This window comes from Alosa sapidissima, chromosome 2, assembly GCF_018492685.1.
Source record: "Alosa sapidissima isolate fAloSap1 chromosome 2, fAloSap1.pri, whole genome shotgun sequence".
Classification (NCBI taxonomy): Eukaryota; Metazoa; Chordata; class Actinopteri; order Clupeiformes; family Clupeidae; genus Alosa; species Alosa sapidissima.
In genome coordinates, this window is record NC_055958.1 from 21502398 (window position 1) to 21529265 (window position 26868).

Here is a 26868-nt window from a genome sequence, read left to right on the forward strand (position 1 = left end):
GAATATAATCATTAAATCACACATTGTAACTTTGTGCAAAACAAGGTTTTTCTCAAGGAACAACATCAATGAAATGAAAGTTAAATAAATTACATCAATCATCATCTATTACATCAATCATCATCTATCATCAATTATATAAATATTAGATAACACTTATGATGGAAATTGACAACATTATCAGACAACTTTTGGGACCTATGGGGCACAGGGCAATGCTAACCAACCAATCAATTTTGTTTTTCTCAGCAGGGTCAATAGACACAAGTATATGCCCCAGTGTACACAAGGCAAAGGTTAACCTTGCCCAATCCAACCACTACATATTGTAAGGCAGAGGAGAACAGAACAAACACAATGAGAAACCAGAGGATCTGTCAGAGAGCATTGTGGTGAGGTTTGCAGATTCACATCACACACCAGCAACCGGTAAGTAAAATAATTTATCCCAATTTTTCTAAATGCTTTGTTTATCTGAGTGAAGGAAATCATTTTCACACAGAGGGGAGATTTTTATGTTTAACCGAAGACAAAGGTCATTGGTCACAATGGGTTCAACCCCATTTTCTCTGCTTGCAATAAATAAAGTTTTTGGTGGAGTGTTGTGTAGCAGTTATTAAAGTAGAAATATTTAATGCATTGTATATTTGTATGCATTAAACTTTGTAACTTTGTTACAAGTGTTACATTTTTGGCTCAGCGTTGATGCATTGCTCCGTAGTAATGATTTGCCAGTAAAACTGTATTGCTAAATGTGCCATTTCTATTTTAAAGTGCACAGCTGGATTGGAGAAAAATGGCTTCTCATCTTCACCTGTTTTTGGGATTGGCTCTTTTAGGTTCACAGTACTGTAAGTAATTGTGCAAGGAGTGCATATTATTTTCACAGTTATCTCACTGGCTACTTTAACTGTCATATATGTATGTGTGCCATATTATGTAAAATCACATAACATGTTGTTTTGTACATTTTATCGAAGCGTTTGGACATGAATGCCCCAATGCTGAAAGGGGCACTGACTGTGCGACTTGTATCTCATTGGGCCCTGACTGTGCCTGGTGCAAATACAAGGTGAGGAGAATCAACAAGACAGTAAGGCTGAATGAACACTGTAAGACAGGATAGCAAAGTCAAAGAAGCATTATGGTGTTTTGGTCGGAAAAAATATAATTTTGGCAATGCCGTGCTGCAAAGACTTTACTCATATTTTCATGGGGTGCTCTGACCCAAACCACAGTCCTACATAGTGCTTGCCATGGATGGCTGTAAAGGTGACTAGCAAACTAGCAAGAATAGCAAATTGCTCATACTACCTGCTTGAAATGGTTGTATTTGCCTAAAAGGTATATGTAAAACTAAATGAATGGCATATTTTGTTTGTTTGGCAGTATTTTGATGATAATAAATCTCTACGCTGTGGAACACGGATGAGTCTGCGGGAGAAAGGCTGTTCAGAGAAGGACATTGTAGACCCAGAGAGTGAGCACACGGTGGCTGAGGAGGGAGAGAAGCTGAACCCACAGAGGATCAAACTGTACCTGAGGCCTGGTTAGTTCTAAGCACGCACGAAACCTGTTGACAAGCACCATCTCCTCAGACACATACAAACACAGATGAAGCCAAGGGCATCTCTGGGCCCCTAAAAATGAATGCAAGCATCACATTTTTAATGATCATTCTCTTTACAGTATAGCTTGAGCTATTCATCAGTCCAGTAGTGTGTTGCCAAACAGACATTCGAACGCAGAAGACACTATTACAGTTTGTGGAGTGTGCAAATGAGCCTTCACAGCCAAGGATTTAGAGAGAAAGATGGACATCTCTTTAATTTCACTCCGTTGAATTTCAGGGAAACCACACACATTTCAGGTCCAGGCGAAGCTGCAAAGAAAACAGAAGCCAGTGGATATTTATTTTCTTACGTCCCTCTCAGTGGACAACAGTGGCATAAGAAACAGGGCAAAAGATCTTGCAAAAAAAGCCATTGAAGGCATATACGAGAGCAACGAAGAACTACGAATAAATACCATAGGTAAGAAAAATTTTGGGCCAACATGGATCAGTGTTTTGCTCAGAGTATTTGCATTTACCAGAACCCAATAACCTGGAATATAGAGTTAAAATTATTGGAGATTTTTCTCATTTATTTGAATAATAATAGTCTACCTTGCAACATAATCAATACCATTTATTTGTTAATTTGTTCCCCACTCAACAGACTGAAAATTACTTTTAAATCTCCCTTAATACATAGCCTACATAGATGCCATTTTACCTTGGCAAGTATTTTTTTTTATCAGTGTCAGATTATTTGGTGTATTTGTGTATACTGTAGTATGGAGTATGATTTTGTAAATTAAATTAACTCATTTTGCATTATGCTGAAGGTCGGGTTTGATATGGTTTCACTCGGACAGGTTATGGCTTGTTTGGGAACACGTTTGTCACCAACGAAAAGCAGAGAGAATGTGAGGAGAGTGGCCAAGTCTGCAAACCGCAGCTCTACGTCACTCACTCCTCAACAGCCCCACACAACCCATACAGTCCGTACCACCCATGGCGAGGTGAAGGGGGGTTAGACGCTCTGATGCAGGTGGTCCTGTGCAGGGTACGGCCAGAGTCCTCACTCAGAACAATAATGAAAAGTGATGCTCATGTGTCTTGTATGCTAATGCAGATAAGGACTGGGGACTCTTTTGCAGGATGTGATTCATTGGGGACAGAACGACCATATTGTTGTATACGCGACTGATGATAATTTTAAGCTTGCACCAGAAACAGAAACAGGGAACACAGAAACAATCAACAGCAGCATATGTCAGATGAACAACAGCCTCATACGCACCACAATGGTATGTTTGTGTAGTGTTTAGCAAGCCTGAAGCTTCTCTTCTAACTTGGTACAGCCTATCTCAGTGTTCTGTGCTCTCTTCAAACAGAGACCTCCATCAATGTCTGAGTTACGAAAAGTTCTGTTGGAAAACAACATTCAAGTCATTTTTGCTATTAAAGATCATTTGTTTAAGGAATATGCGGTAAGTCAGTACATAATAGTTCAAAACCTTTGTTATTTGTTTATAAAGACAAATTAGAAAGATTTTGTTTTGCTTTCAGGAGCTAACTTCTAAACTGCCGAAAGCCAAAATATTTTGGGTGGACTTTTCGGACCCAAGCTCGGCCCCTTTTGAACAGGCCTTGAAGGTCAGTTCAGTTCTTCTACACACTGATTGCAGATGGTTGAATTCCACAGAGACACTAATGTCACATCCACATATTATAAATATTGCCTTTGATTAGTGTTTTCAATACTGCCTTTACTTTACTTAACAAGCATTCAGCTGATGCTTTTATCCAAAGCGACTTACAGATCCATCTGATCAGACTCTATTTTCCCTCTCCTCAGACATTTAGGACCTCTTTGGTGTTGGCCCACTTGTCTGTGCCAGGACTCAACATCACATATAATCCTCTGTGTAGAGCATTCAATAGCGGTAACCTCCAAGGAATATGCTACCTCAATGGCCAAGAAATAAAGAAGAGTCAGGTCAGTCACGGAAACCAACTCAACACGTTCCTTAGATATTTGAGATGTCTTTAAAGCTGCAGTTGGCAAGATTTTTTTGATCATATTCACTGAAATCGACACTATGCGTTCCCTTTTGACACCATCGAGCAAATGATAGACAATGATAGACAATCTGACACTATAAAACACAAAAGGGAACATCTTGATTTGGTCCGAAAGTGTAAAGCATTCAACAAAGAAAAATGTGGTTACTTTGAAGTATCTAAGATATCACATTAAGGGGCGTAGCAAGCGTGGGGGATGTGGGTGTTATAACGTACACACTTTTCCTGGAACACGATTCTATCCCCCACACTTTTTGTCAGATTAAAACGAAAGTAAAATATGGAAATAAACGCTCACGTAAAGAGTTGGAACCGTATGTCTAATAAGGGTGGGCTCTGATAACGCACACACAGAGAGACACAAATAGGTCTGTTGATTTGATTGAACGGTCATCCAGCCAATCACATCAAGTTAGCGTCAGTGAATAACCCGAGCCGCTCTTATCAAATTCAAAGTGTGCGTCTTTCAAGGCTGCTTGAGTCTGCATTATAAAGTCTGCAGTGATCAGATTTGAGGTAGAATTGAAATGATAATTGTTACCACATTATTAGTAAACCAAAATTCACTGTCTGTTTGACAGTTTTTGTCACAATGTAGAAATGCCCGAGTCAAAGTGAAAGCGGGGGTGCGCGCACCAAGGCCCTTGGCTACTGTTCTCATTATTCTCTGTCTATGATCTGCAGCTTTTCTCAAACTATGGGCCTCCTCAACAATTAGCTTACTGGTCCACGTAGCCGCGAAATTAAGTTATGCCTGGTGCTTCACGTCTGATAATTTGCAGCAGGATTGAATGGAACAGCGGACTGAAAGAAAGTTTCCCCAATCAGAAATAGCCTTCTTATTAATTTGGTGTCATCAACTATATAGACATAGCCCAGCCAGGCCAGCACATATACGTCTCCAAGACGCTTGGAAAAGATCTGAACAGCTTACATCGCGTTCCATTTAGAACATCTTATTTGATCTTATTGATCTTACAAACGTCGGCGGCATTTCACTGTCAATGTGTGTCGTTCTACATCTACTAGATATCTCAATGTCTTAAATACGAAATAAAGGTAGATAATGTAGGCCTACATGTCACATGAGCCACACAAATGAGGGGCGCTGCTTGTTCGGTCCCTCCCAAACTGCATTAAAATGGTGTATTTATTTAGCAATCAGAATTTCAAAAAGGTTTCGGGGGAAAAACTCCCGGATACCTGCCAATATAGTCCGCACCCCTCTCAGAAAATAGTACTTACAACGTCCCTGTAGGGAGTTATTTATAATTTGGCCGGATTGTTTTACTTTCCTATCCCACAATCCCCACACTTTTAAAAAGCTTGATACGCCTCTGCATTAGTTTGTTTTTAGCTATTTCTACATACAACAATTATTAGCTGATTTTGTAGTTGAATGGAGGAGAAAGGCTCCATGAATGCCTATGTCTGTGCCGAATCATTTCAACAATAGTAAATGCAACTGTATTAGTCATAATACATTTCAGGACTTTTACTTTCGATACTTAAGTACATTTGAAGGCAAGTACTTTTGTACTTCCACTCAAGTGGAAATCTAAAAGGAGGACTTTTACTTTTAGTGGAGTAACATTTGACCATGTGTACTGTATATCTACATTCACTCAAGTACAGGATTTGTGTACTTCGTCCACCACTGTGTTGTGATCCTCTGTTGCATGGCCTCTGTCTAATGCCATCCTCCAGACCTTCAATGTGACTGTGTCCACTGAGTCTTGTGTGCTGCCTGCATCCTTCGACATCAAGAGTTTGGGTTCCCAAGACAACCTGACGGTAGAACTGACTGCTCGCTGTAACTGTGAATGTGGTGACCAGCCTGATCCTGAGTTCTGCAGCTATGCCGGGAATCCAGTTTGTGGCAAATGCAGGCAATCCACCTAAACACATTTAATGCTTGCTGTTGTCTGCATATGATGGTTGCTAATTTTAAAAGGGCAAAGTCTAAAGTGTAACCAAAGCTAATTTAATAATGTACTCCCACATACCACAGCTCAGCATCACTGACTAAACACCACGCCCATCTCTCAGGTGTGATGAAGGACACTTTGGCGCGTCCTGTGAGTGCTCGGTTTCTGATGACGACAGTCCCTGCAGAAAGAGGCAGGGCGCACCTGTGTGTTCAGGTCGGGGGGTCTGTGTGTGCGGCCAGTGTGATTGTCACAGAGAACTGATGTCAGCCAACGCTCGGTTCTACGGGCGGTACTGTGAATGTGATGACTCCAACTGTGCCTTTTCCAATGGAATAATTTGTGGAGGTATGGAAGAGACTTGAGTGTGTCGTTTTCCCTCAGCATTTTAATTCAGTTGTATCTACGGGAAAGTTTGAAATATCAGCATTGCTGTACAGAATACTAGTTTATAAAATGCTTAAGAATTTAGTATAGAATACTAATTTACAAAAAGACGAAGTGTGTGATTAAACTTTTTCAAAGAACCTGGTTAACAACAAATCATCTAAAATGACAGGGTTTTTATGACGTAACTAAACTAATCCAGTTTCCGTTCGTATCAACCTTTTTGCTTTAAGGTAATGGGAAGTGTATATGTGGAAAATGCTTGTGTGACGCGGACTATCATGGGGAGGCATGTCAGTGCTCCACTAAGGTGGATCGCTGCCAGAGTCCCGATGGAAACCTCTGCAGTAACCATGGACTCTGTAAATGCAACCAGTGCGTGTGTGAGTCAGTGTACAGAGGAGATCTCTGCAATGAGTGCTCCGTCTGCTAGGACAGCCATCAGGCCAGGGCCGTCTGCAGTCACTGACTCTCACGGGTATGCACAGGTAATATGCTTTCAATTTGAAACAAATATAAATGTATAAATACACGTGTCTCTCTGTCTCTGTTTCCCTCTCTCTTTTTTTTTTGTCTCTCTTTATATGCATGCCAAGGATAAGATACTTGCCTCTGAAGTGGAGAGACCCTTTTAATTGCTTTGATTTTTTTAAATTAGTGAAATGAAATGTTGAATATAGGGAATAGTTACTGTAGACTAGTGTTGTTGTAAATCTATGTAGCACATCATGGAGTTGATATTACCTGCCGTTCCACAGACTGAAATCACAAGAAAAGGAGAGAGAGGGAATATAGAGGACAGGTGTACCAATAGATAGTCTGGGTGACTATGTCGAGTATATATCTATGGCTCGGCTGTAGCCCAGTAATTTTTATGTTATGCTGCTTAAGTGACATCCCATTCCTCCTGTTGTGTTTTGACCACTAGATGGCGAAGGAAACCCTTCAACCCAGTTGATGCTCAAGAAACAGTTTGCACAAGCTTAAATCTGACAGTTGGCTGGCTGTACGATGCCTACATATAGAGCTGTGAGGATTTAAGCAAGGGACAGAGAGATACCCTGCACAATGAGCCCTGTGTCTGGCCGTGGTTTCATTTGCACAAGATCCAACCAGCATGAGGTCAATGAGTGAAATGGGCCGAGGCGCCACGGTCATCAGTCTACTGTTCATGTAAATTAGCACTCTACAGCTGGTTAAGGCTCCGATGGGCAGCTACACAGTACAGTGACAGCAGCAGTGTAATAAACCATCACGTCCACTGGAACACCCACTTGCCATATCCAGGATTCATATGATATCTTGACCAAAGCTATTCACTCTGTTGGTCCAGATATGACCAAAACGTCCAAATGTCAATTTAATTAGGTCTGAGGTTAAAGAATGCATAACATGCATTCAAATGATATAAAACAGGACTTTACCAAATATATTACAATAAAGGCTACTTGTAACTGGGAGTGAGAATTAAATATTTTTAACAGTGAGAATGCTCTGTGACACTTCAAAAACATACAAGAAACATTTTCCAATGCTAGAGGATTCATGAGAAAATTGGATACAGTAAAAGTAATCTTAACAAATGCTATCCATATTGCCATTGGAGCAACCACTACAAGTATGCTATTTCCTTTTTCTGATTTCAATTTAGACTTCAACTGCAGGCTCAGTAACAGTCCCTATATTTCTTTTAAATATTTTTAATGTTCCAAATGGAAAAGTACTCATGGGAGCCTCCAACAGGCCTGCTCTTGTGTGTCATGAGTGCTTCTGTCATGAAAAACAACTTTTACTTTCAACCTCTTCAAGTCTTACAACCTTTTGACCAATGCTTTAGGCATTCATATAGTTCACGTTCAGTGTGCTATTTTCTCCGAAGGCCAACTCTTAAGCCATTTCACTCGTGCCAAATGAGTATGTAATTCACGGATTGGGATAAATGCAGAGACCAAATTTCCCTGATGGGATCAAAAGAGAATATATACTTATACTATATATATATATATATATATATAGAGAGAGAGAGAGAGAGAGAGAGAGAGAGAGAGAGAGACAGTGTATGATGTCTTAAAATGTAGGGGCAGCAGACACTCCCAAGGATGTTTCAGACAGGGCCGGCACACACACACACACAAACACACACACACACACACACACACACACACACACACACACACACACACACACACACACACACACAATCTATTGTAAAAAAAAACCTGCATGTCAGACCATTTGTGAATCATTCAAACCCCATAATCCCATATCAAATCTGCAAAACCATGCACTAATTCTTAGCCTTTCTCTCAGTTATCAATTTCATAAAACACCACACACAACTTTTCCTAATGCAAAAATCTAAATGGAGGTTACTTGACTTCTTTTTTAAACACAACCTATCAAAATGCCACACTTATTTGCCATTGCCTCACTCACTCTTCCCATGTGCACACTTGTAAGCAGTTGTAAATTACTGCTAACTGTAATAAGCTATAGATTGCTGCATAGTTTTCTGTGTAGGCTTGTAGAATGCAATGTCAAATAACAAGTGCTAGAACCCAACAAAAGTACTTACCAGATGATGTCCAAAAATATGTATGAACCGCTACCACAAGCTTTAAAGGAGAATTCCAGTGTGATATTGACCTAAAGTGTATTGAAACATGATACCGAGTGTGCTACTGGATACAGTTTCTGCTACTGGAATCCATGCATTTCCACTGAATTATTTTTGGAATCTGATCCCTTATCATACCTGTTCATTCTTACTCGTTGCTCGACTTATCGTGACTAAATTCAAGATGGCTGCAAACGCTAAACTTCGTGAAGATACTGTCTGTATAAATCGTCTTGTAAGTAAACTACCAGTGCTTTTTCAAAGTTCTCAATGTCTCGTTTTAAATGTCAGGGCCCTCGGAAGTCTACCAATGAAGTGTGGAGATACATTGAGCCTTGTAAATGGGTGTAAAACAGTGATTTATTTGCATGGCTAGCCCTATGCCGAAGCACCACTATTGAAAAAGCTGTTGGTAGCATCGGCTAACTAGCGCCAGATTTTGGAGTGCAGGGGACAAGCCGAGATGGGCTATGAGACATACGTTCACACTCGGTATCATGTTTCAATACACTTTAGGTCAATATCACACCGGAATTCTCCTTTAAGCACACTCTGTACTCTGAAACCTGTAAATTCAACATCATTGTTGTCAAGCTTTGAAACACCCATCTCAACGTGCTGTTTGAAGTCAATTTTGATCCAATTTAGGAGCGCTCTGCTATGTTGCCCACCCAAATGTAGGCTAGAACCGGCCCTGATTTTTAGATAATATGACATAAAGGTCCAAATGTAAATTGAATTAAATCTGAAGTTTAAGCATAACGTGCATACAAAGGAAATACAACAGGACTTTACTCAATATATTACAATAAAGGCTAGGCGAGGATAATATATTTTTACCAGTGAGCATGCTCTGTAACACTTCAGAAACATACAAGAAGCATTCCCCAATGCAGATACATAGACAAGGTAAGGTAAGGTAAGTTTATTTGTGATGTATAAGATGTCTTAAAATGTAAGATACCAGCATTTGTGGATGGAGTGTCAAACTGTGTCCCTAGAAAACGGTTATCAGAAATGTTCCTGGGCCTATACAGTCTCATACCAGAAACAGGTCTGTTTTTCATGCAGTGCCATCTGAGGCCTGATGATCTCAACCACCCAATATTGTTTTTCAGCCCTGTCCTATAGAACAAAGATTTGAATGATATTATGTACTATAGATGAGTGATGAGTAACTCTGCATCTTTACTTCTGAAAGACTCTGCCTCTCTTGCTCTTTTTATACCCAATCATGGTGCCAGTTAACCTTATTAGTCATGAAATATTCCCTCTATTTCCAGCCTTATTTAAAAAAAAAAAGAATTCAAGTAACCTGTTAGATTTTTGTGTTAGGTTGAGAGTTGTGTGTGGTGTTTTGTTGTCCCTGTCTCTTTTTTGAGACGTGTAGCTATATATATATATATACAGTATATATACAGTACCCTTCAGAATTATTGGCACCTCTGCTAAAGTTGACTAAAAACCGGTATAAAAAATAATCTGTTTGTGAGATTGTAATCTCACAATGACAAAAATTAGGAAAAATTCGTTATATGGGTAGCACAGGTGTCTAAAAAGAGATAGAAACACTTGCACTTTCTGTTTGCAGTTTTGTGTGGTATTTGAAAAAAACCCATTGCATTTTCAGAAATAGCCGGCCCTCAGATGACGTTGGCCCCCAGCTCATTTGAGTTTGAGACCCCTGGCCTAAACTCATTGTGTGGGAAATCAGATTATCTGTCAATATTGGGCTTTAAAAATAAGTATTTTTTTTGCTCAGTAATAGTACATTTTGTAACATTTATAGTGAAACCGAGGGGAAGTTAAATTAGAAATTAGAATAGCTGGAAATTGAAAACACATTAAAAAAAAAAAGATTCGGGGCTTGAGCACCCGAAGCCACCCCCTCGCTCCGCCAATGAAGAAAGCAGGGGTCTGCTGAAACCCATCCGTGAAGTCCGCCTGACCAGTTGCAGTATAGCGGTGTGTGTGCAGGTGAGCAGGGCTCTCTGCCCCTGAAAGACATCATAAATCATCAAATTCCATCCCGCGGGACAATGGAATCTGCACTCATTCAAGGCCCAGATTTCCATTTCAATTTTCTGCTCAATGGAGTTGATGTATGTGGTGAATCGCCCTGTGAGCCCCCACCTCCCTCACTTCTCCTTTTTCCTCGCTTGTCTTTTTTCCGCTTCCCCAACCCCCACCCTCCATTCCACTCTCATTCTCCAATATTTATTACCCCTGAAATCCTCCGACCTTGTCTCTCCCTGCCAATGTAGACCACACACCTGCTGTCACTAGGAAACGCTCCCAATCGTCTGTGTTTATCAGGGATGAAACAAGGCCAGTGATGGTCCAGATGTGGTTTCACAACTTCAAGTTAAACAGAGAAAATTGGAAAAAGCTATCAGGAGCAGCATTTAGCATCAGCAGCATCTCTTTGGATCCTTGATGACATAGCATACTCATTTACCGCTGTGAATGAGCACGTCTGTAAACATGTGAACCCTGAAGCCTTGTAAACTCTGAAGCCTTTACAGTGCAGAATTAAAAATCCAGAACCCACTGATTTGGAGTAATAGCCATTGTTGCCTAACTAGCTTTCTCCCCAACCCACCCTCTCCGCTGTCTCAGATCACAGCCTTGTAGCCTGTCTGGAAATTAAATTCCGTGTCTTTAAACAAGACGTCTCCGTTGGAGTCCATTAGATTAGCCGAGCTCTTGATAACAGGCCTCCGCGATGTCAGAATGAGACACCTCGCACGCATTTACTTCACAATAGCATTTACTTAACGTCTGGCAAGTTAATTGGCTGTGTGCTCTGCTTGCAGGGCCCTGTGCATATTGATCTGTTGTAATTGTGTGGAAGGTGAAAAATAGTGTCAGACAACAGCGGAAGAGCTCAGGAAGGTGGAAGCTTGGAGGAAAGGGTGGTGGGGGTGGGTATTGTTGAGGGACGTCGGATAACATTTATCTTGGTGCTCAGGCCTGCATCGGGAGTGGCTGACGAGGATTCTCTGAAGCTGACAGAATAATTAAAAAAACATCGACCCTCTCTCTATTCATGAGCCAGTGGGGAGGAGGCGGAAGGTGGGCAGAAAAGAAAGAGCTGTTTTGCATTTTGACCTTCCTGTTTCAATGGCACAGCTGCCCCCTGTTCCTCAGGACCCCGCACTGGCTGAAGGGACACATCAAACCTTGGCGTCGGTATGGTAAGGGACACCGGAGAGAGAGAGAGAGAGAGAGAGAGAGAGAGAGAGAGAGAGAGAGAGAGAGAGATTAATGACACATTACCCATTCATTTCTTCATTATGAATGGCTTCCTCTGAGCAGGGCCTATTTGAATATCTAAATTGTCACCATGGAGTGGGAATGACAGGTTCTGCCCTGGTGTCCTTGTCTAAAATCTCACTAAGGCAGGAGTGAAACTTTTAAGATGCCTGTCTCTGCAGCACCCTTCTTTTTTCTCTTTCTTGTTTAGTTAGGAAAATACAACCAAAATGGATGTCTAGCAACTAGTGGAGGAGAGTAGCCTACAAATGGAATTTGTCACCATCTTGGATCTATCGTCTATTTTAACCAGTGTTGTTGTTTGTTGCAATTAAAAATACCTTCAAGGGCCGAATTACATATTATTTTGACATTAGGTCGCGGGCTGGAATTGGGCCGGGCGCGGGCCGGAGTTTGAGACCCCTGGTTTAAGCAATAGACCTCTTAGTAGGGGGGCCTATGTGTCTAATTTGGGGGCTTGTGGGATTCGCATGTTAATTTTTGGAGAGTATTATATCTTTGTTCTAGGGGTTCTTAAGAGTAAAAAAAACATGTCTCCATTTTTTTTGAAGGTTTTGAAGGACCCAAATCAAAGGTCAAATTCAGAAAAGGTCAGATTTTTGTCCATAAACCTCACATTGTCCATAAACCTCACATTGCTGGTATTATAGCATAGGGTTTGGTGCCAAAAAGCAAAGATATTCTACAAGGTAGTGTGCAAAAGTGGGCCACATAAACAATAAATTTAACAAGAAATTGTGCCTAAAATTCTCAAAATTGTCCGCTTCAATTGTCCGCTTAAAAAAATAATACTTCAATATCAATACTATCAATTCATGCCTATTAGTGTGCTTGAGTGTAGGCCTAGTCTGCTCTGTCAGTTCTTGTCTACACCCATTCAGAGCACAAAGTGCAGAGATCTCTGTTAAATCAAGTTTAATAGACTTTTACATAGTACCAGCTGAAGTCTGAAAGGCCTTCCGTAGCCTATGTAAGTGTGTAGAAAAGAAAGGGTAAAGGATCAGATAGACAAACAGACAGGTGTGTGTGTGTGTGTGTATGTGTGTGTGTGTGTGTGTAAGAGAGACAAAGAGAAAGAGAGACACTACCAGCCTGGAAGTATTATGAACTTTCAGGCCCCTGGGCCCAGATGTATTAAGGGCCCCCCACTAATTGTTGCGGGGGACATTTTTTAAAATTTATTTGATGTGATTTCCTGTATTCTGGTGCATTCAATCAGATTCATAGTCTATGTGTTGATATGATGTGTTGTTATTGAGGCAATGATTCCATGCAATGGCTTGGGTCCCCTGACTCCTTGGGCCCCTGGGCTTAGGCCCGGTAGGCCCGTGCAGTAATCCATCCCTGACTACCAGTGAGGCAGTGATAGAATTTAGAATATCGAATAACCTGAAGCACATAGTGCTCTGTTCTTCATGGTTGGTGATATTAGTGACCTTCTAGCCTTCTACATTTGAGCAAGCACATTTTCATAGTTCATGGTGGCACAGTCTAGTTAGGTTATATTCTGAGGTGTGTCTTTCTGTTAGTCAGGTGATGGCACACATATTCTAAAAGAAACAGATTTTGGGCTATGTATCCAGTGGCAGATATGTGTGGACTGGTGAATGACCCATCACTAGAGACATATGCCAAATTTCTTGTTTTTGTCCATGAGAGAGTATGGAGATGGGGATCACAGATCAGCCAACGATTACATTGTTACAGTGCAGTTATTTTACAACAGAACAAAGCAGTTTGGCACAGGAACTGCTACAAATCCACCTGTAACAGTCAGCATCTGCAGCATGCAAGATTCCCTTCTAGAAATCGTGTGAAGCAGGCAGGACTCAGTGTCTTCAGAAAAGACGTGGTAGACCATCTTCTGAACCTGCAGCAACACCTGCAACTGCATCAAGTCCATCTAGAGGGACTTTGTACACTTGTTCAGCAGCAGCTTCTGGCAGCATAGATACTGTAAGTGCTTCTTCTGTCAGAAGCAGACAAAAGAGCATCTTCATGAGGTGTCCTCTTTCAATGCAGGCAACCAACCAAGAACTATAAGTAATATTTTGAAGTCAATGACTTTTAACAGGTAGCCAGTGTAAAGATGCTAGGATGGGGGAAATATGTTCATATTTTTTGTGTGTGTGAGCAGCTGCATTTTGAATTAGCTGTAAGCTCTTTAGACAGGTATTATTACAGCCAGCATAATAGCATTGCAATAGCATTGCAATAGCCTATCCTTGAGATGACAAAACATTAATTTCTCGGCATCTGGTAAGGATAAGGACTTCCTTATCTTTGAAATGTTCCTTAAATGGTAAAATTAAGTTTTGGTGACCTGTTTTATGTGATTACTTAGTGCTAGGTCATGGTCAATTATAACTCCCAGGTTTTTAACACTTGTGGATGAGGTCAGTGGAAGATCACTACAGGTATATGTAGCCTGTGATGTGGATAGGATATCCCTCATCTTTTTAGAACCTAAAACCATGACTTCTGATGATAGATAGATAGATAGATACTTTATTGATCCCCGAGGGGAAATTCAGGAAATGTTTTATCTGTTCTATCTGTTTTTTAATGTATCTGTTCTGTTCAAAAGCAGGAAATTATTCGTCATCCATGTCTTTTTATCTCTTATAAATATGTCAAGTTTGGCTAACGGGGTTAATTCATCAGGTTTTATGGAGAGGTATAGTTATGTATCATCTGCTAAACAACAGGGACCCCAGTACTGAGCCTTGAGGCACTCCATATTTTACCATAATCTGGGTAGATGGTTTATTATGGACCTGTACAAATTGTAAATGAATATGTAAATGAATTAAATGTTGTTTGAGGTCTCATCTGTGATTCTGTGATTTTGCTATCTTTCAGCAATGGAGTATGTGTATTTGGTGAAACTGATTGGTTATTGATCTTATCTCTAATTGTTTGACATACAATCATAATACTGACATACAATCATACTGTTGAAAATAAGAAAATAACTGTTTTGTGAACTTTATTCAACATAGCCAGTGATTTAGGCGAAATGTATGGTGTTAATTATAGTGAAATATACAATTTCACTATAATTGGGTCAGTGTTTATACCGGATCTGTGTTTGCATATTTAGGCCACATTTACACATAGCCGGGTATTTAGAGAAACAAATATTTCCCCCCTCCGTTTTCAATAATAACATCGTGCACGCAACATTGTTTTCAAAAAACTTTTTACATCAACCCGCATAAATACGTTGTCGAGCGCCATAATAACTATGCCAAACCTATGGGTGGCAGTGTAGGGAAAGGAATAAAGCCATGCTGGCCAATCAAAATCCTCAGAATCGACACCAACAACTAACACGAGCAGTAAAAATGCTGACCTCCGTGCGATCCTTCGCCTCTGCTCCTCCATGTAGAGCAGTTGTTGCAAATGCAAACAGGCCAGAAGCGTTTGCACAAAAGTAAAAATTAGTAGCACCTTAACAGCATCCATGATAATCCTGATCAGTAGCCAAAGAAACTGTAAACATCAGGCGCTCACATGACGTTAAGGATTTTCTGGCGCATAATGTGACGTTTAAGAAGCTAAAACGCCGTTTATCCCTGTTGACACGGCAGCACATAACCGGCGTTATCAGAAATCTCCACTTTGGCCGGAGGTTTTAGAAATAATCGTTTTCTGTGATAAAAACGGGGTTTTGGTGTAAACGAGAGGCCAAACCGCAAGGAAATATCTGCGTTTTCCCTTCTTGTAAACGGGGTCTTAATACGTTTCATACAGCCTACTTCCAAACTAGCCAGGTTTTAGCCTATGACAAAATTCCATGCAAATTACGGGAGTTTTCCGGGAGAAATAACAAAACGGGAGGGTGCTGGGAGATGACCTTGAAATACAGGAGAAACCCGGGAAAAACGGGAGTGTTGACAGGTATGAATTAGGCTACTGTACCCCGGAATACACAAATAAACTTCAGAAAGACAGAACGTTTGTTGTACTACTGTATTCATAGAGTCTCAATGACCGAATCAGTAGATTTACCTGTTGTCAGTTGAGTTCATTCAATTAATTTATTGTAGTAGCCAAATATGAAACGGAGATGTAGCCTAACGTGGCTCACGGCGGGATTTTGAACTTGTATGTTTCATGCATTTTAGTGCCAAAAATACCTTCCTCGACCTCGATCCAACACCCCACCTCCACTCAGGTCCAGGTTATGAGTCGAGTTTGAGCACAGCACAACCAGCAATGTTTATTATGGGCACACCATTTAACCAATCAGCAAGATAACTAGGTGACTAGGCACATGGGCGGATGTATTAAGGGCCCCCCACTAATTGTCGTATATGTGGGAGGGGGGGTTTGGGGATCCTCCCCCAGAAAATTTTTCATTTGTTTGATGTGATTTCCTTTATTCTGGTGCATTTTGGGGATGGCCAATACTAAATTCAATCAGATTCATAGCCTACATCCTGATTTGATGATATTAAGGCAATGATTCCATGCAAAGGCTTGGGCTTCAGGGCCCCCTGACCCCTTGGGCCCCTGGGCCTGGGCCCGGTAGGCCCGTGCAGTAATCCATCCCTGACTAGGCCTACAGCAAAATAAAATATAGCCTAGGCCTACTGATTACAGAGCCTACATTTCAGTGCAGGATTGCGGGTAGCCTATAGCGCATGATTTATTCAAGTCCCGCAACTCTAGCCTACCCTGGAAATCCAGAGTTCTCGCCAGGCTAACTGTAGCCATCATAATGCGAGAAATTCCTGCACACATTTTACAGCGCTCTCTGATAACGTTAATCTATATAGGCCTATACACGGGTTTCCCGTTTACCAACAAAACTAGATGCGTGCGCAGCCGTGGGGCAGAAGACGCTTGGTGGCCGTCCACAACGTTATAAACTTAACCTAAATAGTTGGCTGTTGTAAGCTACAATCGGATTTTATTGTATACCCCTGTTGTCTCAATGATAATAACATTTCATTTCAGACTATATTTCAAAGTTTGCCGTTCATTTGCAGGTTACAGGTTTGCCGTTCATTTGCAGGTTACCTTAGTAGCCTATTACAAGTGCAGCTTTGATGTGGTCATTGTGGCTAGATGAATACAGTGAACTGCACCGACATCTTGAACAAGTCAGGCAAGACTTGCCAAACAGCACTGTATTCCCAAACCTCCCTTAAAATCAGTATAAATGCAGTGGTACATTTTGTTCATAGAATAGTTGGTGCACATAATAATATGAACATGAGCGCATAAGGTATAGGAGAGTCCGCCTGTAGGAAATGTAGGTCATATTTCTTTGACACTATGGTGTCAATAAAATGGTCACCTTTACACAGCTCAGGGTAATATGCCATTAAATAGTCAGCATCAGCAGAATGATAGAAGATCATATAGCCATGGTACAAGTTACCAAGCCTTAAACCTCATCTTCAACTATTCATGCCATGTTTATATACAGCACATTCTGCTTGTTCAATAAACTGCATTGTTTTCTCTCTCCTTCTCATAGGCTGTCATTTTGGGGTTTCCAACTAATTAATCCATCCATGAATCCATTTTCAGTTACTGACGTATACATTTTCATTAGTTAGTGGATTTAAACAAGTGTATGCCTGAGGAGAAAATCAGTGGGGCATTCCGAGTACTTCAGCTTCTCTTGCAGCTCAGACACTGGTATTTGATGTGATGTAAAAGTCATCTGGGACTTGAATGCTGTGAAAACACTTACCAAACATGTTATGAACAAACAGACATCTAGCAAACCATGAGTTACTGGTTCAGTACCATCCCGGTCTTTGCTCTTTTTTTTGCTCACCAAGTTTTATGCAGCAAAGAGGGGATCTTATGCCATCGTGAAGACTACACTGAGTAAGCCAGAATGAAGCAGAAAGATGCCCAGTCATCGTGGGATATCTTTGGTAGATTACTGCTTCATTGGTCTGGAGAGTTACTGAAGGTGCCAAGACCACAGGTCCCATGGAGAGACGCCATCGGCAGAGTCCTGCACTGTTTAGCAGCCCTGAGTCAGCATGGAGCTCCTGTCACAGACATGATGGACGAGGATGGGGAGCCACCACTGGTCTCTCATAGCCACTGGACCCAGTGGGGAGGTGAGGGCAGTGGCACTCCTCAGAGCACACTCAACCTGAAAGGGAAGTGATTGCAATGCTGTTCAATACATTCACTATGGCTCTACCCCATTTCACTTGAAACTGCAGTAAAAAGATTAGAAGAGTTTAAGGAAGATATTTGCACCTCAATCTTTACACATGTGCTGTAACCATTTAGTCTGGCGTTATAGAGAAGGACAACACAAAGGAGAGATGGGAATAAAATACTATGGAACACAAACACCTTGTTGCCTGCGTGTCTGTGTGCTGTCTCTGGGGATTTGTCACAGGATGTGCTGCCGTCTCACCTGCCTCTACTGATGGGACATGGAGCTGATGAGAGTTGATTAGGGGAACAGCCTCCTAGCCTTCCTCTTCCCCCATCTGCCAAAGGAAGTGCCAGCAGTGCCTCCTGCTCCAAATCAGTGTAATGACAGAGACGAGTCACACAGCCAGCCTCCAGGGACAAAACATGGCAAACATGCTCCCATCAGCAGCCACGCTCGTGACGGAGCAGACAGGAGGCGCGGGGTGGGTGGTGGAGAGTAGCCCATATGAAATGCCATCATGCCCCGCGACTTGGCCCATTATCATTACGCTAATTGGCTGGAGCAGTTGCTTGAGACGGCATATTCAGCCCTGTTTCAATTGACATACATCATGCTGGAGTTCAGAACTTCTCCATGCTGTGGCAAGGGCGGTGTTCCTAAAATAAAAATAGGATGTGGCCAAGAGAGTTTGAATTATTAGTACTGGAGTCGTTACTCATTACAGGTTAATATGGAAGTGAGTGTTCCAAAACTTTGGATCAATCTCCAGTCAAAGATGCATTTTTTATTACACTTGGGCTGAAATATGGATAGCTAAGTGAATCAGAATGCTGGAGACAGACACACTGTAATTGTGTGTGTGTGTGTGTTTGTATTTAATGTGTGTCATGGTGGAGCGAGTGAGACGACAGCGGAGCGGTGCAGCGGGAGAGGGCTGGAGTCAGGCGGCTGCGCTGGTGCCTTCCACTGATGAGCTGAAAAGTTCTGCTCCTCTGTGGCGCTGTGAAACTTCTCCCACCCACTCGCTTCTCCAGAGCACACTCTCTCTTTCTCTCTGTACTCCTCTGAGGACTCTGTGAATAATTCCCTCTCTAGTCATGATGAAGGGGAGAGAGGGAAGATGGTGGGAGGGAAAAGGAGAAAGGGGCAAAAGGAGAGAGAGAGAGGAGAGAAAGAGAGGAGAGAGAGAGAGGAGAGAAAGAGAGCATAAAAAAGAAGGGAGGATCTAAATTATGCATCATCAACACATGGAGTGGAACATCACATGCTTAAGGCAGCCTCTGCTGGCATTAGAGGGAAGAGAGGGGGTCTGACTGTGTGAGATCCACAGACTCAGACACACCACAGCATTAATGCATTATTGATCTGCTCTACAAGCACTCCTACACAACTGAATCAGGAGCCTGGGAAACACTAGTGGCTGGGGTGGCACCATTAGCACACGCTACACAAAGGGGAAACGCATACTGTATGCACATCCGTCAACATGTCAATTTCTACTGTATGGCGAAAAGTCCCAGGAGAGACAACTGGCAGTAGGCTAAGGCTACTCTGACTGTGGCGGGTACCATTTCTGACAAAAGCCCCCCGACTGAGGAAGAGCACTCACTTCAGAGTGCACAAGTGACTCACCACTCCTCTGATGCTGCTCTTGTGTACTGCTGTATCAGAGGTTTACTGGTTATTGTGAGAAGCAGAGCATTTGGCGCTCCAGCGTTAACAAGAGGGAATGAGCAGGGGAGGATGTGGCAGGGAATTGGGGAGGGAGCGGTTGTGATGAATAAGCATCTCTGGGATGAGTTTCATTTTAGAGTTCCACCTCTGCAGAAAAGCTGAACTATTGATGCCGTCTAATATCCTCCACTGGGTGCAGAGTTAGCAGCAGTCCCGGAGGTTGTTATTAGTACAAATTTACATACTGGATCACGTTTCTCTGTCTTCACTTACAGCATTCCTGCGTGGTCTAACGAGAAGATAAATCAGTTCTGTAGTGCAATATATACAGTACAAAGCAACTGTTAACAGAACAACCAGTGTGTGGGATGTACGTATACTGTACCTTTGTGTTGAAACATGAAAGCTGTATCACAGATACAGTGATTGGGTTTCTCTCTTGTACAAATCAAAGAAATAATGACACACATATACAAACATAAACTAAGATCTCATTTATTTCTTTTTGTTCATTTGTATATATATAGATCTATTTTCCCATTTTCTACATACAAGTCCTTTAAAAGTATGTCATGCTGGGTGCAGCTTCAGTGTGGGAGATCATGCAGGTGGCCAATTTGGTGAACATTACAAAGGACCGAGAGAAAGAGAGAGAGGGGAGGAGAAAGAGAGAGAGCGAGGAGGAGGAGGAGAAGAAAGAGAGAGAGGAGAGAGAGAGGAGAAAGAGAGAGAGGTGAGGAGAAAGAGGGGGGAAAGAGTAAAAAGAGGGGGAAAGAGTCAAAAGGAACTGAGTTTGAGATACAGGGACTGGAGTGAGAGAAAGGGATGGGAGAGAGAGGGTTGGGAGAGAGAGAGGGGGAAAGACAAAGAGAGAGAGAGAGAGTGTTGACCCAGCGGTGAAACTAGATCATGACCACGTCCCACAGGACAGTTACTAAATTACAACATGGTCAGAAGGACTGGCGGGACCAGGACAAGATCACTAAGACAGAAGTCTGGACTCTTGGCTGGAAAGTAGCTCGGCACCAGAAGAAGAAATAATAATAAAATAACTCTTTGTTTTACAAGTCCCACGCCACATAGCACGTGGTCGGTAGTCATGACATCATCCATTGACATCTTGTGCAGTCAAAGAAAATGATCGAAGCAAGCGAGCGTTGGAAACGTAGCTCACTGACGATCATCTGTTTTTATGGAATGAGCAAAAGGTAATGGGTGGAGAGCATTAAAAACAGAACCAAAACAAAACCACAAAAATACAACAAGAGGCTGCTCTAAAAATGGCTTCACAATGGGGGATAGAACATTTCTAAAGGAAGGACCGCAGTACTCTTGGACGTTTGCTGAGCTGCATGTCTGGACCGGTCTTGTGGGGTGACCTCGTCCCCCATCATCCTTCATCATCTCAGGACGGAGTGGAGCTAGACAGGAGGAAGGCCAGGTCGAGCCACCCTGTTTCTGCCCTCCAGGAAAAAACCTTCAGGCCCGTAGAGCCACGTGGCAGCCCAGCACGCTCATCCATCACTGGGCCCGCAGCGTGTCGCCGGACAGGGCCAAGCCCCCGTGGGGGTCAGACGCACAAGGGCATGGCCTCTGCAGCCACTACCAGTGGGATGTCGCAGTTAAACAGTATGCTGCGCAACTTCATGGAGAGCACTTCCTTTCTTTAAGAATGCAGGTGTTTAGAAAAAAACAAATCTAAACAAAATGTGGGTAAATGAAGAGGTTCAAATGACAGCAGTTTTCTTCACCCAAGAGGCGATTAAAACAAACTGAATGAGAGTTGAAAATGTACAGGGTCATGATATCACAAGGAGCCTTGTTTTATACTGTACCACTGATTACAATGTATGCAGAATATTCATCAAGACAATTTCAGCTAGGCTCACAATATTTACAAGTGTAAATTGACAGGTTCAGAAATATTGAAGCAACAGAAAAACAGATTCCACCTTCAAGCTGGAATTGAATGGAGTTCATTTGTACAAATTAAAAGCCTACATGTGAACGCACATACAAAAAAAATGTCAATGACAACATACTGTAATACAAACCTATCAATCATTACATCGGTTACCCATGGTCTTAAAAAATAACACTCTCATTTTCTTTAGCACACAAAGACAAAGCACTCTCCCTGCATGGAAAAATAATGACATCATCTTTGGTGAAGATTCCACAGCAATCTCCAAAGTCATGTTGCCATGACATCTCTACAGAGAGTCTATTGGGCTCAGCAGCAGGTGCACCCAGATGGACTCACGCACACACAAGAAACACACATGCACGCACGCACACACACACCCACGTGCACATACACATAATCAAGACAGGGCATGGCTCAGACCATTCTTGCTGCAACATACTGCTGGGGTCTACTGCAGTTTTGTACCAAAATATCAAGTCATATCCATCTCACTTTTTCTCAGTAAGATAAAAAAGTATGCTAAACGAAACGTTGATGGTAAAAAATCATCACCCAGTGCCAACAGTGATCATCTGGATGTTAAGAGATTAGCACACTCTGAGTATGATGGATGGATGGATGGATGGAGATGGATTCACAAGTGTCTGTGCACCTGCTCCTCCCAGCGACGCTCAGATACACACAACAGAGGACGTGGAGATGAGCCTGCCTGTGCAGAAGAATGCTGGCATTAAAATCCTTTAAAAGGAAAAATCTTCAAAAGCAAGCCATAGGTTTTTTTTTTGTTAAAATTAAATAACTCCCTCCCTCCCCTTTCCCGAATCCCACCCTAATCTTAAAACTTCTCCCATGCAAAGAGATGGCTTTAGTCAACAAGAAACATGCATCACTTACAAACTCACACATTCATCTGAGAAGAGACTGCCTTCTCCACACACCAGAATGCCCTGTTCTCAAGCTTGCCACGTGTTAAATGACAAACAAATGTCTACAACGTAGGAAAATACACACAATATGTTAGCAGGGGTGGCTATTTAAGGGAGACCTCTTATTAAAACAAAAAGAAAACAAACTTTGTCGTGCATCTTAAAAGTAAGTTCATAGCTTTGTGTCAACAAAACTAGACACTTGCTGTGTTTTTAATCTAGACATTTTTGTCCATTTACATGATGCTATAAGTAAACCTCCCGGGTAAGAGAGTGAGCAATGCCTTACAAAGGAAAACGCTGCTCCAGAATACAAGAAACATGCATCTGACATTTTTGGAGCTGAAAGCACGGTGTATCATTTTTCTTATTTTCCTTTCTTTTTTAAAACGAGAGCAATTCACTTCAGTTGCATCTGTTTTGACACAGTGGCGATTACACCACATTTCAATACTTTTAGTCACCTCTTTAGTATATCAACCATTAAAAGTCAAATAATGATGAGAAATGTGGTCACTGTGATTATTTTTTTTTTCTACGGTTTTAGACCGACTGGTTTTAAAGGGAAGAATTGATTTCTGAGTTTCCCTATAACCTCTCCCACTTAACATTAAATGAATGCAAATGAACAAATCACACAGACGACAGTGTTCACCAGATCTCAAAGCTATGCTACATCAGATCACCTGTAAGGACACCATTAAAGAAGGGAGAGAGGATAGCACAGAGGGGGATCTCTTTTGTTCTGTAAAAAAAGAAAGCATGCCATAAGAAATTCTTCGAAATCTATAAGCATAGAAAATTACCCAGGTGACAGCAGGATGAGGAGTCGACAGAATGAGGTTGTTTTTTTCCTGTTTGTCTTCATTGTGAACCTGATGTGACTTGAGAAGGCTGGAACATGGACTCAACACCAATAACCACAGCCTCAGCTGCCCACAGCCATGGGTTCGAGCAGACCCAGTTCTTGTGATGGGCGCATGGTTGGCACCAGTGTGTTTCTTGGTAGTTTCTGAAGTATTGGATACTCGTCCTGTTGGTTTTTTTTTCTGTCTTTTTGCCGTTTGTTTCACAATATGAACATCTCAAAGTATAAAACAACAGAACAAAACAATAAACACAGACACATTGTTGCCCAAGGCAGGGCCATAAATTCCAGTTGTACATGAGTGAAACTCCCTGTTGAAAGTCATTCATTTAAAACCTAAATAATCTTTTTTTTTTAAATAAAAATCGACCGACATCATAGATTTAAAAATAAAAAAGGGTGGGTAGGGGGTTAGATGATGACATCACGGGTGTGAAAAGTGAGAAGTGATGCGGACGGTTGGTCGTGGTCGGGTGGGACACGTACACACAAGTAGTCACACGCACTCACGCACACAAACGTAGACACAGATCAAGCAAAAGTCTGGACAGCTGGTTGCGTTCAGGTCTCTTCCCCGCTCCCCTGATGAAGCCCGTGCTCCACTTCAGGAGTTGAGGGAGAACTGGTCCTGTTCTATGGGCTTTTTCACCCAGGCCCCCAGACCCGCTTTGTGGAAGGCTTTGATGAGCGCCTGCTTGGCTGCATGGTACTCCTCCGCCGCCTGTTTAGCTTCGTGGTACGAGCTGGGCTTGGACACTTTGATCCGTAGCGTCGCCAGTAGCTGGAGGAGGGAACAGGGATTTAGGGAGACATCACAACAATGCCCATTTATATTACATCTCATTAATGTTATGTGTATAGATCCCCATTTATATTACATTTCATTAATCGTGTCTATTGATGCCCATTTATATTACATTTCATTAAATCTTGTCTATGGATGCCCATTTATATTACATTTCATTAATGTTATGTGTATGGATGCCCATTTATATTACATTTCATTAATATTGTCTATTGATTCCCATTTATATTACATTTCATTAATGTTATGTCTATAGATGCCCATTTATATTACATTTTATTAAATGTTATGTCTATGGATTGCTCGAGAGTATACCGACCGATTTTCTCGGTCTATAAAAAACATTTTTCTACAAGACATTTTCCCTCCTCTAGTCTTGGGGTTGAAATGTATTACTGCTATTACCTTATTGTAGAGCCTCATCCAGCGACTGTAGAGGGCATGTTTGCAAAGGCGAGAGGGTCGGCCCATGTCATCCTTGCCCGTGGTGGCGTTGATCACCTCTAAGGCCTGGTCCCCCACTGTCCAGTTTACGCTGAAGTTGGGTGCCTTACCTGGTTGCCGAGCCTCAGCATTACTGATGCCTAATCAAGGGGAGAACACAAACTCAGCGACGGCTTATAAAACACACAAACTCAGAGGCTGATCCACTCTACCAGCACCCACTTCGGATTCCCAAGTCTTCTCTCACAACATTTATCAAATCAACCAAACATTTTGGGACATTCTGGGATAAATGAAAGAACAAGTAAATAAATATGCAACAACCATTTGGAAAATTGCTTGAGTGCCTAATTGTGACAGTGATAAGTTGAAATCGCACATTACACCGGAAAAGGGGCAGAGCAGTGTAGATGGCCTCAAGTTAAGGGAAAAGAAAATTGGCTCCGTAAATCATGCTTAGATAACTCTTCAAGTAGTGAGGAGGGCTTTAAAAGTTTGGCGTCTGGAGTGGCCCATTGCCGCAGCACGCGGGAGCACATTAGGACTGAGAGCCATTAGCTTTGGGGATTATGATTTAGGAGGCAGGGTGGTAAGTGGCCATGTAAGCCCCACTAAAAACCTCTAAAGCGGAAAAGGTTAATTGCACTCCACATTATCCCTTTACCTAAAGCTGAGAAAGAGCAGGGATCATGGGTGGAACAGGGGGGAAAGCTAAGAATTTATATTATGTAAAACAACAACAAAAGTCTTGTGGAAACAAGACCACTAGTACCGGGATGACTTTATTTAGTGTACATTAAAGTACTAGTACTGGGATGACTTTATTTAGCGTACATTAAAGCAACTGAACGACTGCACTTGTGACAAAACTACAATACATAACAACTAATCAACACTAAATCAAGAGAGCATAAAATGGGGTAAAGGAAAATCATATTAAAATGTTAGCTATGTTAGAAACTTTCCCTATTCCATGAGGAAAGTGATGCAATGGAGTGAAAGGGTAGAATACAGGGTAAACAGAGTCTGATTAGGACTTAGAACAGATGTCCCTCCAACAAAGAGATTCAGCTCAATTATTCTCACAGATGTTCAGAAGATACATCACATCAAACAAAATATTAAAGATGTCAAGGAGGAAGGGGGAGGAGAGAATCACTCTAACTTGTCCCATTCTGAATGGTGCACAAGGCTGTCCTTATTGCTCACTGAAGAGAAGAGGAGGAAAGACAAGTGTTTCTCTTGCAACTGTACCCACCAAAGACAATGTAGATACTCTGAGAGAAGGCAGTTCCTACAGCGCTCACATAACTAAAAAAACACTCATTTATTTCTAGAGAATTCTGTGGTGTCTGTGACACAGTGTGTATATGCGTGTGTGTGTGTGTGTGTGTGTGTGTGTGTGTGTGTATGCGTATGTGTGTGTGTGTGCGCGCGTGCATGTGTATGCGTATGTGTGTGTGTGTGTGTGTGTGTGTGTGTGTGTGTGTGTGTGTGTTGGGGGTGCTCACCGCTGAGGAGAGGCCGGTTCAGGGTGAACTGCTGTGGCAGGTCCTCGATGTCTGCGATGCGCTGGTACATGGCGCGGGACAGGTGGTCGGCGTGGTACAGGCTGCCCAGGATGATGCTGGAGAAGTAGATGGGCTCGGTGAAGTAGCTCATCAGAGAGCCCTGGATCCCCACCACGTTCCACCTGCAGGGAGACCAGTCAGCCATGAGACACACATCTGGCCCTCACAACTCAAGAGCTCGCCACACACACACATGCATTTCTGACACATCCGTGTGGAGCCTTGTTTCCTTTACCGGCTGATTTTAACAAGTACATACCCAGGCTTTATTGCATTTCTTATTTGTGTTTTTTTTTTCCAAGTCAATCATTCAAGATATATTTTTGATATATTTTTCCCCTGTTTTTCTTTATGAGGTAAGTGCATTTGAAGTTCGGTGAAACACAGACAATCTAGCTGGGTGAGGTGAGCTGAGACTGTGTGAAATTGGGACATGGATTCTCATCAGTAGAACGCACATGAACCAATAAAGCAGCCCTAATGGCCACGGGGCTTGATCCTACATGTTCCAGCGCAGGGAAAAAAGAAATGACGGAAAAATAGGACTTGTTTCATTAGCTGAGATTTCACCTCCCCCCTCCCCTCCCCTCCCCCCCAACCTCCTGTTCAATTTGGGTCTTTACAAATCCCAGACGTGCCCCAGCAGGGCTTGGACTTTCTGGGTCGCACAAT

General features: G+C 42.1%; 2 protein-coding genes across 8 annotated transcripts in view; one reads left to right on the forward strand and one right to left on the reverse strand.

The window, feature by feature from the left end:
• The first annotated feature begins 327 nt into the window (after positions 1-327).
• Positions 328-7400, forward strand: LOC121704054 (integrin beta-2-like). 2 transcript variants are annotated; one of them, XR_006030221.1, is made up of 14 exons: positions 328-429; positions 775-851; positions 981-1072; positions 1390-1549; positions 1851-2033; positions 2419-2609; positions 2704-2853; positions 2941-3036; positions 3116-3202; positions 3405-3545; positions 5339-5520; positions 5681-5907; positions 6180-6434; positions 6875-7400. XR_006030221.1 is itself a non-coding variant. In XM_042084616.1 (14 exons), the coding sequence occupies exons 2-13, from the start codon at positions 797-799 to the stop codon at positions 6377-6379; spliced, it is 1764 nt and encodes a 587-aa protein (XP_041940550.1). In that variant the 5' UTR covers positions 328-429; positions 775-796; the 3' UTR covers positions 6380-6424; positions 6875-7400. The 2 variants fall into 2 exon arrangements, 1 of the variants encoding a protein (XP_041940550.1); XM_042084616.1 differs by having other exon boundaries at positions 6180-6424.
• Positions 7401-20134: 12734 nt separating this feature from the next.
• The window catches only part of adarb1b (adenosine deaminase RNA specific B1b), a 109496-nt gene continuing 102762 nt past the window's right edge, over positions 20135-26868 (reverse strand). For 5 of the 6 annotated variants that reach the window (XM_042081638.1, XM_042081621.1, XM_042081633.1 and 2 more), the window contains 3 exons: positions 26137-26318; positions 24587-24765; positions 20135-24157 (listed from right to left, as the gene is read on the reverse strand). In XM_042081638.1, coding sequence (XP_041937572.1) covers positions 23981-24157; positions 24587-24765; positions 26137-26318 — 538 coding nt within the window. In that variant the 3' untranslated portion in view covers positions 20135-23980. The remainder of the gene's footprint in view (positions 24158-24586; positions 24766-26136; positions 26319-26868) is intronic. The other variant, XR_006026925.1, reaches the window with a different exon arrangement.

Excerpts from the sequence above, each read along its gene's own strand:
- LOC121704054 (XM_042084616.1), top strand. The coding sequence starts at position 797 with ATGGCTTCTCATCTTCACCTGTTTTTGGGATTGGCTCTTTTAGGTTCA. Across the intron at positions 1,073-1,389 it reads GTGCCTGGTGCAAATACAAG|TATTTTGATGATAATAAATC; the intron begins GTGAGGAGAATC and ends TTTGTTTGGCAG. Across the intron at positions 1,550-1,850 it reads CAAACTGTACCTGAGGCCTG|GGAAACCACACACATTTCAG; the intron begins GTTAGTTCTAAG and ends GTTGAATTTCAG.